The 15801-nt window shown below is 44.7% G+C and overlaps 2 protein-coding genes across 4 annotated transcripts in view; one reads left to right on the top strand and one right to left on the bottom strand.

The window, feature by feature from the left end:
• COL4A2 (collagen type IV alpha 2 chain) overlaps positions 1 to 4374 on the top strand; it is a 154394-nt gene extending 150020 nt beyond the window's left edge. For both annotated transcript variants that reach the window (XM_076361099.1, XM_076361091.1), the window contains exon 48: positions 2846 to 4374. In XM_076361099.1, the coding sequence (XP_076217214.1) occupies positions 2846 to 3100 (255 nt within the window). In that variant the 3' untranslated portion in view covers positions 3101 to 4374. The remainder of the gene's footprint in view (positions 1 to 2845) is intronic.
• Positions 4375 to 12658: 8284 nt separating this feature from the next.
• The window catches only part of RAB20 (RAB20, member RAS oncogene family), a 28380-nt gene continuing 25237 nt past the window's right edge, over positions 12659 to 15801 (bottom strand). For both annotated transcript variants that reach the window (XM_076361110.1, XM_076361115.1), the window contains one exon: positions 12659 to 13742. In XM_076361110.1, the coding sequence (XP_076217225.1) occupies positions 13222 to 13742 (521 nt within the window). In that variant the 3' untranslated portion in view covers positions 12659 to 13221. The remainder of the gene's footprint in view (positions 13743 to 15801) is intronic.

Genomic DNA, 15801 nt, shown 5'->3' with positions numbered 1-15801 from the left:
TAGGAAGCAGAAGAGAAGAAACAAAATTACTGTGAATTGCAGAGAAAATTGCCTCTTGTCAGACTAGCGTCTGGAGTCCTTACTTTATGTATAAAATAGTGCTTTGGAGCAGAACACAGGGACGGCTGTGGATTAGCAAATAAAATTGCACTGAGGTGCGACAGTAGCCTACAAAGCATTTTCACAGCTAAAGATTGGGAGTGACTTATGTACCTCACTATTAAGAAGCTGATCTAGAGAAAGAAAAAAAAAAAACCAACCAAACTTTTCCCCTTCTTTTGGAAACTTAAAATCACTGATGTTTGGTCGAAGATTTAGAAGCCAGTGTCTTTCACCTAATCTGGAAAGAGAGACAGCCTCCTGTTTTTTTTAAAATTAAACTTCAGTGTTGTATCTCTAATGGCAACAAGAGCTGAGCTGTATATCCCGTGGCTTATAGGATCTCTTAGATCTTGTGATCTTATAATTAGGAAATGGGATGTTACAGAAAACCTTAGTGTTAGGTGCGCAGTGGAAGACCTCCTGAAGGGCCTGACCTGCTTTTCTTGCAAGACTGTACAGAGGGATCATGTAAGCACTGGAGGGCTTCACATGGTAAAGAGCAGCTAGAATGTGTTAGTGAATGATCCGACAGATGCTAATTTCTCTGACTTGCTTGATGTACACGAGAGCCAAAACCTGAAACAGTATGCCCATGTTGTAAACTCATCAAAGACTGGACTGAATGCTGAAGTAAACAGGGTTGGGAAAAAAATAAGATTTCTCTGGCAGAAAACGTCATAGGAGAACAATAGTCAATCTTACCCGCAAACCATTTGTTTGTCAAAAGCCAAAAACTTAAATTTTTCAGAAAATAAAGGGAAATCTGATATTTTTCATTTAGTTACAGGGAAGAAAAAAAAACGTTTTGAGAGGGCAGGTCAAATTTTTGACCAGCCCTATGTTTGACCTTTCTTTTGCTTCTGTAAAAAGCCCTGATACCAATCTCATGGTTACTTCAGAAGAATTCCAAGGATTAATTAAATGTTTGCAAAGCCCTGTGTAAACACTGAGCATTGTTAAGAGCAAAGTTGTCACCTTAGCAAGAACCTTTTGCCAGGACAAAGTCTGCCAGCACCAAGGAACACAGAGTGAGAAGAGTTCACATTTTCCCAGCTAGCGTTCGGAGCAAATGAAGTGTTTGGTGTACGCATTTTTGCTTCTCGGGCAGCTATGGAAGAAGTACAGCACACTTGTGGTTATCTCAGAGTACATACTGGTTTACTTCCTTGGGTTAAATTTGTCACCTCCTTCCCCTGAGTAAGGTACAATCATGAGGGGAGTCATCGTGGACTCCTGCCCAAACAGCCGTAGAAGTCACGTACGTAGCAAGGGCACTCCACTGTCATGCATCCTATAGAGGTAGAGCAGCGTAAGTGTTGCAGAAGGATAAAAGGCCGTGGCCAATACAGGAAGGGACATCACAGGCATAGAGCTGGAGCTCGTACACTGAGCGTAGGAATGCCAGTGCTCGTCCTGAGGTTGTCAAGCGGGACTGCTCCCAAGCCAGGGCGCAAATAGCATGTGCAGTTTTTGCTAACTGCTTTCCAGCTCCAACTGCAAAGGCCTCAAGTTATAATAGTTTATGCTGCTTCTTAACAACTTTGTTCTTGTAGAGGGATGCTAGAATGGTTTTGCTCCTGAACTTCATAGCTTAGCGAATCTTGCAGATTTGTAAGACAGCTGGTAGGCTGCAGCTTTGGGGTTTGGGTGGGGGGTTTTGGGGGGAGGGAGTTGTTGTTTTGGGTGTTTTTTTTTTTTTTTTTTTTTACAAAACCAACTATGTAAACCTCAGCAACATGTAACACCAGCCAGAGATCAGAGTCCTTTACTCTGTTAAAAGGTGGTCACTTCTGTTACTCATTTATCCGAACACAGTGGGCCTCTCGCAGCATAAACCAAGCCAGTTACAGCTTGCACTTTTATAGTACGGTGTTTATTAAAACACAGGCAGGCAAACATACATTTACAAAACTATTTAGCAACTTTATTTTCCAGCTGCTTTCTTTTATTTTGCAAATTCCTTCCATTTTTAACAGAAAATTAAACAGCTTCACTTAAAAATGCAGCTGTATGGCTCTTAAAGGGACAGAGGAAATGCCTGTTTCGTTAGCAATGCCTTTGATAGAAGAAAAGTAAAATTCAGTCCATTACCACAGTGTGTGTCAAAGGTAACAGTTGAGTGGTGTAAAGATGCATGATTTTGGTGTAATTTGCTGTCAAAAAATAGGCCGTAGAGGGAACTAGTTATTTGTATAGAAGCTAATTTTGTTTCCACAGTGCTCCTCATGAGCGATGCAGAGTAAGACAGACTTTACAACTAGGGAAATTCAAGTTAAATACGTGGTGGAAAGTTCTTCTCAGTGAGGGTAATCAAACGGAGGAACAGGTTGCCCAGAGAGGTTGTGGAAGCTCCATCCTTGGAGGTATTAACAACTCAACAGTGCCCTGGAGCGACTGAGGGCAACTTTGGAGTCGGCCCTGCTTTGCGCAGGGGACTGGCTGAAGTGACCTCCAGTGGGCCCTTCCCACCTAAATGATTCTCCAATTCTAAGACTTCCAACAGTGAAAATCTTAACTATAGAAAAGATGTTTGTCAGAAGATTTTACAGTGGCATCAACATATGAGCTAGCGCCTTTGTATAGCCAAACCCTTAAGCCTTACATAGTTGCAGGATTAGCCAACTCTGCTCTGGAAATAAGAATTAGGAGCAATTGTAGTGTTTTTTCTCTTTTCCCACGTGTAAGTTTTTGACAGCGTTGCCCAAGGTTGTACTCTGAACGCTGCCCTCCTTGTCTCGTTTAGCACACTGCTGCTGGTGATGAAGGTGGAGGACAGTCACTGGTTTCTCCTGGGAGCTGCCTGGAAGATTTCAGAGCGACTCCTTTCATCGAATGCAACGGCGCGCGTGGAACCTGTCACTACTTTGCAAATAAATACAGCTTCTGGCTCACTACCATCGACCAGCCCTTCCAAAGCAAGCCCTCGGCAGATACACTCAAGGCAGGACTCATCCGAAGCCATATCAGCAGATGTCAAGTCTGTATGAAAAATTTATAGAAGTCTTTCACAGTGTAAGGAACCTGCTTATTGTGTAGTTCTTATACAGTGAAACCTTCCATGATGGTTAGACATTTGAATAAATCATCTTGGTGCTTTTTTAACTTATTACCTCAAAAGCTGAATGGAAACTTAATTTTTAAAAGTGTCTGTAAAAGCAAATTAAGTGTAACACAGATTAAGTCTAACACACGGATCTAGTGCTGTGTTCTCCTACTATACCGTATATATACATTTTTTGCTAGTCTAACATTACGTCATTTGCCAAATGATACAAATACTCGCAGCTTTGAAACACCAAAAAAACTTCAATAATAAATGGTTACCTTGGTCAGACACATATATTCTCTTAAGGTAAATGTAGTGGGTATCTTTTCTATTTACTGTATTTGTCACAACAGTGAATGCTAACAGCTGCAGTTCTGTAAATTAACACAGGGTGATCAAAGTGCTAAACCCTTGCAAAATACTGAAAATGTGCTCTGGAAAGTGCTTATGCCCAGCATGGAAACCTAACTTTGATTTTAGTATTTTATGCTTGGGCATTTCAAACACGCCCAAACCAATTATCTTGTTATTGTATTTGTTTTTTTGAAGCCTCACCGTGCTTTAGCACTTCACCACTGGCAATAGCAGAGAAGCCCACAGGCCTCCCAAACATAGTGACCACAAAATGCAACTCTTCATCATATAGTCTCCTAATCAAAAGAGGAAGATCAGCATTTTATTCTACAAGCTTGATGATTTTTTTTCTAGACATACCCCAGGCCAAAGGATCATTACAAAGGCCTCTTGCTCCACTGTGCTGTGGACATTCATCTGTGCCACACTGCCCACACAGCAGCGGCACCGAGTGGTTTTTGCATTGCAGCTTTTCCCCTCTGAAACCAAGCCACTCATCACAAACAGATTTTAACCACGTACTGTTGGAGCGGCTATTGCGCATAGGGTAGGTTTTGCCCGAGAGCGTATTGCTCAATGCCACGTGTCCTTCAAAGGCAGAACTTCCAGTTGTCTGTCTGAAAGTATGCTGTCCCGGCAGCTGGGGACACGTGGCAATGGGACAACCACCATCCCAGCTTGCACACATCCACCCTTGCAAAAGCAAAGGGGAAAGAAGCAAGGCATTTATTTGGCACCATCTTTTCCCACAGAGAACCAAGTCATTGCATGCCAGGCTTGATAAATGGCCAGAATGGCTAGCTCTTTCCTTCTGTAGAAAGAAGCAATTTAGCCCAAAGTTGTCTGTCACTACTGCAAGGGGGGGGGGGGGGGGGGAAGGATCAGCTGCAAATTTCCTATTCACTTAGTCTGATTATATACCTGAATGCTTAAAACTGAAATCAAAGAGACTTTTATAGCAATGACAATTGATTTTTCAACAGTTCACCTCACTCCTGCTTCAGGTGCTTCTTGGCTTTTGTAATTACATTCCATCCTCACTGTATCATAAATAAAACCTGGTTTTTTCTACACCTCTATTTGTTGATGATTTCAATTTTGTAAATGGTGTTTTTCTATACAATGCATATGGACTGCTCTGTTGAGTTACTTTGTTTGCACCTAAGGAATTAGAAAAACACTACCAGAAACCTCCTTCCACTGAAATTCAAACTCTTCAACCAGGAATACACTTGTTTCTTTCATGGCACTTAAAAAGATCCAAGAGGAAAGCTGTGTTTCTAAAATTGCTCGTTTAAGGTGAACTACTGAAATAGTATTTCATCTGTTGTTGGGAAGAATGATTTAAGCCAATAAATTGTGATGTTGCAGATTAAAGCAACATATTATTCATGCTCTACAATGCTCAGGAAACCAACATTAACCAAACTTGACAAGTGTTACCTCTGCAAAAAATATAAAGTATAAATTCAGTTGAAGTTCTTAGCTAGCACACCGTCTAACCTAAATTATACATGTAATTAGATACATCCATAAACAGAGAAATTACCTGAGCTTGAAACGAGCTTTCTGGCCATGCCATAGCTCTGAAAGGCAGCCCCCAAACAATCACACTAGTATTTGTTTCAGCTAAATAAAATACTTTGAATTGAAAACATTGCAGTCAACGTGAGCCAAATCTATTCCACATTTTGCCAATTCTTTTAAATTACACATGGCAGTAACAAACACCCAAGAATCAGCAATTTACCTCTTCCAGGTGTTGCTAGACATCAGTGGTTGTGGGATGATCACACAGTTATCACTTGTGATTTTTACAGCATGGTAACTCTGGTAATGCAGGACATCCAGTGTTTTAAGAGAATTCAAGTGGAGGTTATACAAATCTGTAAAAACCAATTATGCCAACAACAACAGCAAACTATTTGGATTTTCATAGCTAATACATTGCCTAATCTTCCTATGCAGCTAATTTTTTTTTTGCGTGTAAAACTTTAGCAGGTAGGTCTTCCTCTGACAGTTGCTTTGCCTCTTAATTTTCTCTGACTCACATTAAGTTGTTCTGAACAAGTTTGTTCAGTGCGGTATCAGCACAGCATCGAGTTGAATGCACAGGCATGGTACAGGAAAAAACAAACCAATGACAAAAACCCACAAGGTGCCAAGCAGACTTGAACTTTTGTGCTTTGTGTACATCATGTGCTTCAGGTCTGTGTACTTATACCCGTGTTTCTCCAAAGCCTAATCGGTAATCACTGTTCGAGAAGGGGAGGGAGCTCACGCATGCAAACACATGGAATACTTGCAGCAGCCAGGGGATTTCACCTTGTGAGCTAACCCGGAGCACCGCATGGAGGGGAACTGACTTACTCAAACTGCCTCTTACCTCCTCTCCTATGAGGAAAGGCTGAGAGAGGTGAGGTTGTTCAGCCTGGAGAAGAGAAGGCTGCGGGGAGACCTTATTGCGGCTTTTCAATATATAAAGGGTGCTTATAAAAAAGATGGGGACAGACTTTTTACCAAGGCCTGTAGTGATAGGACAAGGGGCAACAGTTTTAAACTGAAAGAGGGTAGATTCAGATTGGACAGAAGGAGGACATCTGTTACGATGAGGGTGGTGAGACACTGGAACAGGTTGCCAAGAGAAGTTGTGGATGCCCCATCACCGGAAAGTGTTCAAGGTCAGGCTGGACGCGGCTTTGAGGAGCCTGATGTATGAAAGATGTCCCTGCCCATGGCAGGGGAGTTGCTCTAGATGATCTTTGAAGGTCCCTTCCAACCCAAACGATTCCACAATTCTGTGATCCCAGAATCCACTTCCAAGAAGTTCACAGTCATTAAGGTTGGAAAAGACCTCTAAGATCATTGAGTCCAACCATCAACCCAACACCACCATGCCCACTAAACCATGTCCCTAAGCGCCGCATCTACACGTATTTTAAATACCTCCAGGGATGAGGACTCAACCACTTCCCTGGGCAGCCTCTTCCAATGTTTAACCACTCTTTCAGTAAAGAAATTTTTCCTCATGTCCAATCTAAACCTCCCCTGCCGCAACTTGAGGCCATTTCCTCTGGCCCTATCGCTTGTTACTTGGGAGAAGAGACCGACACCCACCTCACTACAACCTCCTTTCAGGTAGTTGTAGAGAGCGATGAGGTCTCCCCTCAGCCTCCTCTTCTCCAGGCTAAACAACCCCAGTTCCCTCAAGCCCCTCCTCAGAAGACTTGTTCTCCAGACCCCTCACCAGCCTCGTTGCCCTTCTCTGGACACGCTCCAGCACCTCGACGTCCTTCTTGTAGTGAGGGGCCCAAAACTGAACACAGTATTTGAGGTGCGGCCTCACCAGTGCCGAGTACAGGGGCACGATCACCTCCCTACTCCTGCTGGCCACACGATTTCTGATACAGGCCAGGATGCCATTGGCCTTCTTGGCCGCCTGGGCACACTGCCGGCTCATGTTCAGCCGGCTGTCAACCAGCACCCCCAGGTCCTTTTCCGACAGGCAGCTTTCCAGCCACTCTTCCCCAAGCCTGTAGCGCTGCATGGGGTTGTTGTGGCCGAAGTGCAGGACCCGGCACTTGGCCTTGTTGAACCTCATGCAATTGGCCTCGGCCCATCGATCCAGCCTGTCCAGGTCCCTCTGCAGAGCCTTCCTACCCTCGAGCAGATCAACACTCCCGCCCAACTTGGTGTCGTCTGCAAACTTACTGAGGGAGCACTCGATCCCCTCATCCAGATCATTGATAAAGATACTGAGCAAGACCGGCCCCAAAACTGAGCCCTGGGGAACACCGCTCGTGACCGGCCACCAACTGGATTGAACTCCATTCACCACAACTCTCTGGGCCCGGCCGTCCAGCCAGTTTTTGACCCAGCAAAAAGTACACCCGTCCAAGCCACAAGCAGCCAGTTTCTCCAGGAGAATGCTATAGGAGACAGTGTCAAAGGCCTTACTGAAGTCCAGGCAGACCACATCCACAGCCTTTCCCTCCTCCACTAGGCGGGTCCCCTGGTCATAGAAGGAGATCAGGTTGGTCAAGCAGGACCTGCCTCTCATGAACCCATCCTGGCTGGGCCTGATCCCCTGGTTGTCCCACTCATGCCTTGTGAGCGCCCTCAAGATGAACCGCTCCATAATCTTCCCCAGCACCGAGGTCAGGCTGACAGGCCTGTAGTTCCCCGGATCCTCCTTCCGGCCCTTCTTGTAGATGGGCGTCACATTGGCAAGCCTCCAGTCATCGGTGACAATGTTCCCCCCCGCATCCAATAAAGGATGGAGATTCTCCTTGGCTCTCTTCTTGTCATTAATGTATTTGTAAAAACATTTTTTGTTGTCTCTAACGACAGCGGCCAGATTGTGTTCTAGCTGGGCTTTTGCCTTTCTCATTTCCTCTCTGCACGACCTAACGAGATCCCTGTACTCTTCTTGAGTCGCCTGCCCCTTCTTCCACAAGCGGTAAACTCTCCTTTTTTTCCTGAGTCCCAGCAAGAGCTCCCCGTTCAGCCAGGCCGGTCGTCTTCCCCACCCGTTCTTCTTATGGCGTATGGGGACAGCCTGCTCCTGCGCCTTTAAGACTTACTTCTTGAAGAACGTCCAACCTTCCTGGACCCCTTTGCCCTTCAGGACCGTCTCCCACGGGACTCTCTCAACCAGCGTCCTGAACAGGCCAAAGTCTGCCCTCCGGAAGTCCATGGTTGCAGTTTTGCTGCCCCCCCCCCCCCCCCACTTCACCAAGAATCAAGAATTCTATCATTTCATGGTCGCTAAGCCCAAGACGGCCTCCGACCACCACATCTCCTACCCGTCCTTCTCTGTTTGTAAACAGCAGGTGGAGCGAGGCACCTCCCCTGGTAGGCTCACCTACCAGCTGTGTCAGGAAGTTGTCTTCACATGCTCCAGGAACATCTCAGATTGTTTCCTCTCTGCCTTGTTGTATTTGAAACATTTTTACACAGGAACAACTCAGCTACAGCAAAACAAAACAATCTTTTTACTGAACTATAGTGCTCCAGCCTAGGATGCAAAAAACAAGAAGTGTTTTGCCTGGCATTGACCAAGTAAAATCTTTTGCTCCAAAGCGTGCTGTTTGCTTCCTACACTCTCCTGTTTGAAAACACGCTGAAGTATGACATGCTGCTGAGCCTGGAGAAGGTAAATGAGATTATATTCCCCTTCTGCAGGTAATAGTGCATCAGTATATCAGCACAGATATAGTGAAGTCAACATAGCGACATCGGTTGACACCAATTATTTCCTTGGAGTGTATCGACCTGATCAGCCGAGTTCATTCACACCCTACATGACTGGGCTTGTCCACGGCTGCCAGAAATAGAAAATTAGCAAACGGCAAGCAGTAAATATGACCCCACAACAGAAGGTATCAGATCACTGCCAGAAGAGAGGCTGGGGGGTCATTGCTGATGTGCTGATGGCACCCCAGTGCAGTCAGAAGCAGCCCCCATAACCGGGCAGGGACCAGCAGCATCCCCAGGGATGGCCACCCGCGCCCACCGAGGGTGAGCGGGAGCCTGGCCTCACAGCCGTTAGGGACTAGGCACACGTCGGTGCAAGACGTGCTGGACGAGGGGAACAAGTAACATCACTGCGCCCCACGACCCAGGAGCGGAGAAGTAAAAACAGGCAGTGGTGCTTCCCATCACGACATGGGCAAGGGCATAACTAAGCTGAAGCAGGTGGCTCAGCAGCTCTGCCTGCCCCACGGGCACCCGGGGGTTTCAGCCTCCTTTCGCGGCCCCCACGAGACTCAAAGCCTTGTTGAGGTTGTCAGGGGCCAATAGCAACCTCGGTCTTGAACCATCAGCACCTGCAAGGGGCAGGAAGCAGGATGGGACCTTCCCAACCAGCCCGGCACAGATCCTCCCCCACTCGCCCCACCGTCCCTCCATCCCTGCCTCCCCCCCTCTCATCACAGCCTAGCCTGGCCATCACCTCAGACACAAGCAGGCCCATAGCTCACATTCACCCAGCATGGCCAAAAATAACATTCTCTTATTTCACTGTTCAAACACTTCACATAATCCAGACAAACATAAGGGGGGGGGGGAATAAATACTTGTGAAACCAGGTTCCCCTCCCAGGCAGGGCAGGCAGAGCACCTGGGTCCCCGCTTTCACCTGCCATCCCTAGTCCTGGCGGGGAGGGGTTCCACCTGGCTCCAGCAGCACAGCCATGACTGGCACAGCTCCAGGCTGCGCACCGAGGTTATTAATGGGAAAAGCAACACTGCAGCGATGGAGGAAAACTCTTGCTACAGCCGGTGGGGTGCAGAGCAGCTGGCATCAAACAGGTGCATGGCACTGCCGCTGTTGAACGCAGGTCCCAGCGCTGGCCCAGCTTGACTAGTGGCCCAGCCTACAGCTGCTATGCTAAAAGTACATCGGCTGCTAGGTTGTGAGGCTATTAAGACAACAAGAGTTAGAAAAGCGTGCATCAGTGCAGTTCCTGCGCTGCCAGTCCCTACCCTGCAGCTTCACTGCTCCTCCCTGTCAAGAAGCCAAGCTGAATTGTTCCAGTAAAAGGGGGCGGGGGGGCAAAAAAATGCCTTTAGCAATGCTGGGATATCAGGATGCACCTGCAGAAGCAACAGGGAAATAAACGAATTCATGTTAGGACACTTAATAAGCACAAGAGCAGGCCATATTGTATTGCTCCTCTATGCTGTTTAAAAAAAAAAACAACAAAAACCACCAAGAAAAACACACACAGCACCACTAAACAGAAAAAAAAAAAATCGGTGCAATTTCAGTGCTGAGGGTTGAACTGTGCTCTCTAATAATGCTTGCAGGCATGAAAGACGGCTTGCAGACGTGCATAGGCACCGCTGCAGCAGATGGAGTGTTTTTACAACACTGGGCTGTAAAAATGGAGCTCAGGTACAGCAGAGTTTAAATTACTAGTAAATTACTAGCAAAATAAGTATAAAAAAAAAATCCTACATCAAACTCCATAAACCTTCAAGTTTTGCTTGAAGGCACAATCTGGCTTCAGAAAGTAGTAAGGAAATGGAGCTGGCATGCACATTGAGCAATCCAGATCTCCTCCTGACCTCTTATCAATAGCTCCCACGTATTACACAGCCTCCCAGGTTCTGCTGTGCAACCCCATGATCTCTCACAGGCTGGCCGAGTGACAATCCATCATAACCCAGACATTTTTCAAGGAACAATAGCCAGCGACACTAAAAAGGCACGAACATCATGCCAGACAAGCGTAGCCCTAAGGGCAAAAGCGCAGCACGCAAGACTGGTTCCTGTGTCATCTCTTTCAGTGAAAACACACAAGTTGGAGCTTTTGGGAAGACCGTAAGAATTCCTTAAGATCTCATATGAACCAAATGCTGGTGCAAGCGTATTGCAAATATTTATACCTTAAGAAGTGTTAGATGTTAAATTTACAACTATTTTTCCTATTCTGTACCTTCTAGGTGTACGTCTCCCAAAAGCCTGACCTTGCAACCAGCGCGTGCTGCAGGTTCAGTTGTCAACAGACACAGCAAAGCCAGCGGCAGACCTCTCAGATGTGTTGGCAGATTGCTTTGGTCACGAATAAGACTGAGGTTGTAGCCTGTTTGTCTCTTCCCAGTCCTGAGGGAAGACTAGATACTGGCCTTGGAATTTTGTTAATAGCTAGAAGGTTTTTAACTGTACACAGTTTTAAATACCGCAGGGCAGGTGCAGTTAAGTCTCTTGACAGATTAGCAGGTGTTAAACTGCAAACCCCTAGATAATCCAAAAGATGACAACCCTCAGTAGGGCCTGTAGCAATAGGACAAGGGGTAATGGTTTTAAACTAAAAGAGGGTAGATGCCGACTAGATATAAGGAATTGGATTGGGGGGGGGGGGGGGGGGTTTGTTTGTTTTGTTGTTGTCTGTTGTTGTTTTTTTGTTTGTTTGTTTGTTTTACGCTGAGGGTGGTGAAACACTGGCAGAGGTTGCCCAGAGAGGTGGTGGATGCCCCATCCCTGGAAACATTCAAGGTCAGGTTGGACGGGGCTCTGAGCAACCTGATCTAGTTGAAGCTGTCCCTGCCCACGGCAGGGGGGTTGGACTAAATGACCTTTGGAGGTCCCTTCCAACCCAAACTATTCTATGATTCTATGATTAAATGTACAGAGGTTTTTCTCTCGAGCCATTCTTCTCCACTGCACGTGTACTGTGCATAAACTTGAAAGCAGAAAATAAAGCTACTACTCCGCAGCAAGTTGCTAAAGAGGACATGCTTTTGACAAAAAAGTTTAATATACTTAGTGATAATTTAATTCGTTATTCATTTAGGAATTGTCTCTCTATGCACTAAACAACTACAATTTGGGTGGGACAGAGAAAGGCAACGACAAAGCATAAGAACAACCAACCCTTTAGTTTTAGAAAATTATGCCAGAAGCACCATAGGAAGATGAAGGAGTCCCCACACAACAACTTGCAGAACTGGAAACTGATGCGAGCTGCATCTTTGGGGGTGGGTTTTTTTAGTTTTTGGAAGGTTTTTTTTGGGGGGAGGGGGAGTTGTTTTGTTTTAAACTAGCAGTTCTTCACTCTAGTTACAGCGTCTCAGTGTGAGCTCCTGGGTCACTGCACGCGTTCTTTGTAGTCGAGAGAGCTGGGAAACTCTAGGAGCAGTACTGAGCATTAGTCCCTCCTTTTTATTGCAGCCAGGAGAGAAACCACGTACCTCATTAGTGCTCCTTCATGCGCCTTTCTACTCCACAAAAGGCAGTTTCTCTTCCCTTCCTCCTGCATTAGCCAGTTTCACATCAGAAAATGCCAGTCCTCGCTTCCCTCCAGGTAGATGGTAATGTCATGCATAGCTGCTAAAAATCAAAGCTGCAGCTTTGCCTGGGCACAACTAAGGAGGAGTTGGAAGGGAGACGGAACACAGGTATTCAACACTGTGGTGTCCTATAGGCACCATAAAGAGGTCTCTACAAAATGCAGGCAAATTAGAAAACGGCTTCCTTCTCCCAAAAAAAACTGTGCTATCCACATTAAAAAGAATTACAAGAGAAAAATGAAAGAAAAAAAACTTCCTCCTACAACTTGCAATTAGAGAAGCAAGAGCTGTGATGCTGCCTGTTAATACATGAAAGCCCACTATGGAAGGAGAATTCACACTAATAAAGTCTCCAAATGAATAGTGTGTATCCACAGTGATTTTAATAGTTCAGCTTCTGAATCTTACAGTCATATCTGACGTAAAGAGATTGTAATTGATTTATTAGCTACAAATATAAATTATTCCTGGATTTTCTTTTTTTTTCCTTAAGAATAAAAAAGCACCGTGTGTTCAATCTTCCAAAGTTAGAATGGCAAGGGGAAAGAGGATAATCACGTGAAAGCCATCGAGAGTACACAAACAGATCATTTACATGCAACATGAAATGACGAGTCATTAAAAACCAGACTCCTTCAAAACTGTTCAACTGATTGTCGCTACCAACTGTACTAACACACCATTTGTCTTCAGAGCCCATGGAAACTGGCTAGTCTTCCTCCATAATTTTTACTCACATTCCCATTTTCATACACAGAGCTTCCCAGAAACCTTTAATGGTCAGAAGATTTGCTTTTTTCACATACACCATTTTAATCTATTTATTCCTTGACTTTTCCTTTCTGGTGAACTGCAAACACTTGTTACTCCTCAGTTTGCTGGAGCGGACAATTCCCCCCCCTTTTCTTATGTCATGCAAGTGGTTCAGGCACAACAACCAGACTTCGTCCTTTTTGCTGGCTTGTAGTCGGTAATGTCTACAGTTTGCGGTGGCCCCTCAGCTTTCTGCCGTACAATTATTGGGACTACCATCTCAAACACAGTTTCAAAGAGGTAGTCCACCTTGTATCCTGTTTTTGCACTGGTCTCAAAGCACATTTTCTCAGCTGCTGGAACATCCTTCTCATCTAGCATTTTGTATTTCAGTATCTTTTTATAGAGCGCAATCGCATCCTCTGCACAGACCTGCTTTCGCACCTTCGAGCCACAGCTAGCAACAGACTTCTCAGGTCTACTTTCATCCGGTGGTAAAGCAGAGTCATCGGAGAGGTCAACTTTATTTCCAACAATAGCAAAAATGCAGTCAGCACTCGCACTGTCCGTCAGTGCCAAGAATCTTTCTTCCAGCTCTGTCAGGCTTTGGAGGCTGTTCACATCATACGTGAGGATCACAGCAGCTGCTCCTCTGCAGTACATAGACCCGAGGCCATGAAACTGCTCCCGTCCTGGCAAAGGTTTAAACACAACAAAAAGTTAGTGTGCTGGAAGCTACATTATCATCAACTGAGTAAAAGAGTTTAAGGGATTTTAAGCCAATTTCACAAGTTTGGATGGAGCAGTGAAGGTAAAAATGTTTCAGTTTTTTCCTTCTGCTTTTCCTTAAGAGTGCAACAGTGCCAGAGAACAGCTCGGCTCACCACTTGCTCAATTTCAGGGCAGGGAATCTGTAAAGACAAGCAAGCGAGCAAGTGTGACACAGCATTCACAGTTGCAGAAAGCCAAAAAAGTTCGGGGTTTTTATTAAATTGCATACTAGTTTATTTCCATCACATTAACAACTACCCTGCTTGCATCCACAGATGGCCCATTCCACCTATTTAACCATTTATAAACAAAAAAAAAGTTCTACTGTTTCAAATTCTAGAACTTATTACTCCTATAAATTCAGTATACACTTTCAAGTACATCCAGTTCAGAAATCTGGATCAAAGTGAGTAATTCACTTCTTCCTAGGTTTTGAAGGATTTTGAGCGATTTAGTTCTATGCTACATGCCCACAGTTCTCAGGTACATTGGCTTTACAGGAAAAGACTTGCCTTTAATGCTGCCATATATAGCCTGTATTGATATGCATCCACCACAAACACTCACACATTTTTGGAGTATTAAACACACACACAATATAGAGAACCCCAACTACATTTTAAGAGTAATTTATCTTTTAAAGTTGCCCTGACCATCACTCAATAACCAACAGTTAATAACAAAACATTTCTTCCTCCTTGTCATTCAGCAAGTATCTACCAGCACTTCCAGCTAAGCCTTGACGGTCTCCTTCACATTCGTTTCTTGGAAGGCAAAACTGACTCTTCTTCAAATTCTGGGAAGCAACCAATGTTCTTCAGTAGTTGCAAAGTGACTACGGGAAACGAGGCAGAAGACAGACAAACAGTGTGTTCCTTTCCTACTGAGAACTGCAACTTTCCCCAAATACCTGCTACGTGTAGAATTTGCTGTAACACATTCACTTTACTCCCTAAAACTTGATCGAGAAAAAGATAAAACACACTAGATTTGAACCAGCCATCAGTCAGGTCACTACAGAAGCGTGAATGAACAGAGAAAAAAAAAAAGATAAAAAAAAAGAGCCAGCTACGCTCTTCTGAACATTTAAGAATCATCATCATTTATCAACTCTTTTCGTACAGTCTCTTTGCACAGAGCCTCCATTTATAGAAAATCTGGAAGTGATCTGGTTACATTAATTTTCTGCACAAAGCTACTGACCACCACGAATTACAGCATCATGAAATTCTTGTAAATGACTGTGGAATAGGAAAGGCAGAAGAAATTCACGCTGAAAAATACGAGTCGGCATATATTGGGAAAACACATCTGCACATGAACACGCACACGGTGAAAGTAACTTAGAGGCTATCTCCAGTCGGGAACAGAACTTCAAAGAACTACAGATAGAACTAAAAATAGAACTTAAAATCACTGTAATAGGTCCTTTGACAAACTTCAGGACACTACTCCACGGTGGCCAGAAGAGAGAACACAGTGTTCATTGTTATCAGCAGAACACAACTGGAAGAGATCAAGCTAGAACATGAAATCCAAAGCTCACCACAGCTTTAACACTTGGTGAAACTCTGGTAACTGCCAGAGAAATAGATCTGAAAAGGCGCAGAGTACCCTATAACGAGGTCTAAAGGAAGCTGGTGAGGATGCTCAGAAGCATGCAAAACTTTTGCATCAGGAAAAACTGCGGGATCTCTCAGACTGGTGAATGACTGAAAAAGGGTCTAAGTAGATGTCTATAAATTCAGGCCTAATACTGAGAGCGTAACCCAGAAACAACTATTTACTCTCCCGTAATGCAGAAAATGAGGAATTCCCATCAAAAAATCATGCATGCAGTTTAAATACTTATTGCCAATTATTCACTGTGTAGGAAAGTGTCATATGACATTGCAGAGGTCAAAAGTTCAATGAAGGTCATTCAGAAAAGCATTAGGCAAGGTTTACAGAGAATTACTTCTGTGCAATTTTGTATAACCT

Source organism: Aptenodytes patagonicus, chromosome 1, assembly GCF_965638725.1.
Source record: "Aptenodytes patagonicus chromosome 1, bAptPat1.pri.cur, whole genome shotgun sequence".
NCBI classification, from domain to species: domain Eukaryota; kingdom Metazoa; phylum Chordata; class Aves; order Sphenisciformes; family Spheniscidae; genus Aptenodytes; species Aptenodytes patagonicus.
Note: the sequence above shows the minus strand (reverse complement) of the source record. Positions and strands in the feature narration are given on the sequence as shown.